At 37.3% G+C, this 3,490-nt stretch overlaps 1 protein-coding gene across 1 annotated transcript in view; it reads right to left on the reverse strand.

The window, feature by feature from the left end:
• LOC104765422 (topless-related protein 4) overlaps positions 1 to 3,490 on the reverse strand; it is a 10,857-nt gene that overhangs the window by 6,153 nt on the left and 1,214 nt on the right. The window contains exons 3-14 of the mRNA XM_010489129.2: positions 3,306 to 3,485; positions 3,078 to 3,191; positions 2,733 to 2,891; positions 2,462 to 2,639; positions 2,249 to 2,369; positions 1,717 to 1,832; positions 1,462 to 1,630; positions 1,204 to 1,313; positions 893 to 962; positions 691 to 764; positions 273 to 368; positions 99 to 194 (exon numbers count right to left, since the gene is read on the reverse strand). Coding sequence (XP_010487431.1) covers positions 99 to 194; positions 273 to 368; positions 691 to 764; positions 893 to 962; positions 1,204 to 1,313; positions 1,462 to 1,630; positions 1,717 to 1,832; positions 2,249 to 2,369; positions 2,462 to 2,639; positions 2,733 to 2,891; positions 3,078 to 3,191; positions 3,306 to 3,485 — 1,483 coding nt within the window. The remainder of the gene's footprint in view (positions 1 to 98; positions 195 to 272; positions 369 to 690; positions 765 to 892; positions 963 to 1,203; positions 1,314 to 1,461; positions 1,631 to 1,716; positions 1,833 to 2,248; positions 2,370 to 2,461; positions 2,640 to 2,732; positions 2,892 to 3,077; positions 3,192 to 3,305; positions 3,486 to 3,490) is intronic.

A 3,490-nucleotide genomic window follows, 5' to 3' on the forward strand; every position in this document is an offset into this window, starting at 1 on the left:
TGAGCAGAGAACACCAAATAGACACTTGGGAAATCTACTTCATCTCATGGAATGCCTTAGAATAGAGAGCAAGAGACACTTTATGCATTCTACACTACCTGAATATTCTCTTTCTGGTGTGGGCACACTGAGTAAACAGGTGCCTCATGACCTTCAAAGGTGTGCAATTTATTTCCGGTGACAGCATCCCAGACCTGTATAGAAAGCATTTAAATACTAGAAGCAAGATGGTCTCATAATATAAATGTAAGAAATTACGCGAAGATGCAAACCTTGATTGTCTTGTCTTCTCCACAAGTCACAACACATAATTGCTGGTTTGGTTGGGAGAAAGCAAGATCGTTGACATTACCAGCATGAGCATCAATCTATAATGGTAACAAAAAAAAACATCAGCGTGTTGGGAACTCTTAAAGATCCAAGAATCGTGAACGGTGATAAACATATATCCAAAGATCCAAGAATGCTGCTAGGTGATAATAACAAACAGGACCCAAAATAAATAAAAACTATATTATCAGAATCCAGGGAACTATAAATTCTTCCAGTGAACAGATTCCATGCCTATATCCAGATATAACATTGAGCATCACAAAAAACATAAGAGGATTGATAATCACCTACTAGGAAAAGAGACAGAAGTTGGTGCAACCTCACAATCATATATAAAGTCATGAGTAAGAGACAAACCTCTAGATGATTCCGTAAATCATCGCCACCATGATATGAATATATATGCACAATATGCTTTGAATATGCAACACCTGAAATAGGAAGTAGACATTACACCACTTGATTTACAATAAAATTTATACGACGACGAGTCCTAAACCCAGGAGGGACACAAATACTTGACTAAACAATACGAACACAAGACCACAGAATGGCTTACCCAAAAGACCTCCATCAGGACTCCAAACAACTCGGTTTACTGCTGCAGTATACTCGCTAGCAAGTGAAGCCTTATGCACAAGAATAAAATCAGACAACGGGTCAGCCAAAGGAAAAGATGTCCTTGATATAGTACATGGCAATAGTGAACGCTTTTATGAGCTATCAGATAACTAACTAACTATTAACCTTGATTTGTTCCTCATTAGAAAGAGAAGAAAATCCTCTGTCGTTTTAACTTACTAACAACAAATATTCGACTTGATTTCTCCTTTAACTATTACATTAGATAAATAAAAAGAGGAACTATACCTGAAGATTCACTGTGCAAGCAGCAAGATCCCAAACTTTAAAGCTTCTAGAAACAAGCTTCTCCCTGCTACCCACCTCCCATATTGCGATATCACCAAGATTGGTGCCAACTAGGAAACAAATGTAAATACAAGATAGTGTTAGTAGATTGTACTGAGAAGATATAAATTTGTGCTGTCTTGATCCAAGTTTTGCAGGATTCTATGATATAAGATAGAATAAATCAGAAGAGTGCGTGCTTCAGAAGAGAAAACCAACCAAGGAGCATAGTTTGCTGTACTGGATGAAAATCCATACTCTTAATGGCAGAACCCTGACTCAAAATCCTGCTAACATTTTTGGGTAAGTCATCAGTAGAATAAGTTGCATGCGCATGGCTTTGCCCTGGATATGTGACTGGCAAGACATTGACTGGAAGATTATTAACCTGCAAAATGTTCAAAGAAAACTGTGACTTCTAAGATATTAAAGAAGAGAACTTGAGCCGAAAAACAAATAAGCAGCCATTATTACCCCATCTGAAATACCAAAAGGTCTGGGTCTCTTCAACACACTTTCAGAATCTGCCGTCTGATAATCCATTGATAGGCTATTAGTTGGAGGAGTCCTGGGACGCTTTAACATAGACACTGCAAGGAGTAAATGATGAATATAGATTATGATAAGGTATCTAATTGGCAAACATACACAAATAGATCTCTACATTATGGACTACAAAAAATGGCAGTAAATAGAGACATAAGAGAACAGTTCAGGTTATCTCACATTAAATCAAATATTTTGCTACTCTGTGTAACCCAAAAACAAGAGTATTTTAAAATTAACCAAAACGCCACATATGAGCATGTTTCTATCTCTTTACCACTACAATTCTGAGAAATGTGATACAGTAAGTATTTTTTTTTCACTTCATGCAGTTCAGGCAATCCTAGATGCCCAAATAATCACCCAACCAATGGTGATCTAAATAAGGGATGGTACCTTACATAACCATATAGCTAATACTTAGGTAAACTAAATCTAAAACTAGTTGGGACAACATTACCAGCACTGTTGGGGGCACCTAAGCCGATAGGGCCAGCAGAAACAGTAGGGTGTGGTCCCGATGGATTAGGCATCCATCCTGCGAGAGATGTTGTGAGAGGAGCTGGTGTTGGCTGAAATGGCTGTACCAAGAGCATATAGACTACAAAGTTAAATTCATGTGATAAAAACTAATCCAAATTCCAACAATAGCTTTAATCTTAGAACAACTTACACCGTGAGCACCTAATGGTGGGAAGCCTCCAACTTTAGGGACTGAACCCATTAAATGGTTAGTTGTCGGGGAAGGAGTGTGTGCACCATTTGGATGCCCACAAGTGTGGTCAACAAAGAGTGTTTTTATATCCGGGTTAGGTCTGGGATTCTTGCAAAGCTGATGCTGCCAGTTCAAACTAGGATATAGCAGAAGCAACATTCAGTTAGTTGTTGTACGAAAAGAAAAACGGGAGAGAAGCAAAAATTAAAATTAAAAAAAAAGCTTGTACCTTTGATTTATTAAGGTTCTCAATCTAGAATTCTTCAAACTGGGAAATTGAAGTTTTTCTCGGAAGAGAGGATTAGCTTCAATGAGTTTTTTAAGTTCCCCAAGCATAATACCTCTTGCGGATGTAGTATCTCCATACTTGGAAAGCTGCTCATTTTCCCTTGAACAATGCAAGAAAAATGGATAATTAATAACAAAACATGAACATCACAACAAGAGCATGCTTTTCAATAATCCAGTGATCAACAAAACCAACGAGACGCATGGTAAACAAACAAATTCATTAAAATTTCTCTCTTCCATACTTAAAATTCAGAACATAAAATACAAGGGCAAAAGAAAGTACCTGAAGTTGGTTAAGGTTAGAAGCATGGTAATCTCCTTAAAAAGCTCTTCGTTGAAAGTAGAGAACACTTTTAACTCCTTAACAAGAATTTCAACCGCCTTGGCATGGTCTTTCCTGCAGAAAACCAAAAAGAAAAAAGAAAAAAAAGAAGAAACAGAACATATCAACCCTCAAAGCCCAAATCTCTCATCACTTTTGATATTTTATAGCAAATAAAAGAAAACAAACTTGTCAAGAGCTTCAAGGTACTTCTGCTTGCGAATCTCGAAAAAAATCTTCATGGAGTATCTATTATCATCAACTTTAGTGAAACCAGAAAGGTACTTCTCGACATCGTCCCATTCACCAGCAGTTACACTGTCTTCAAAGTACCTCATGTTGAAGAAAAAACCAGACTCCTTCTCCAACCTAGT

The sequence above is a fragment of the Camelina sativa genome, chromosome 19 (genome assembly GCF_000633955.1).
Source record: "Camelina sativa cultivar DH55 chromosome 19, Cs, whole genome shotgun sequence".
Lineage (NCBI taxonomy): Eukaryota > Viridiplantae > Streptophyta > Magnoliopsida > Brassicales > Brassicaceae > Camelina > Camelina sativa.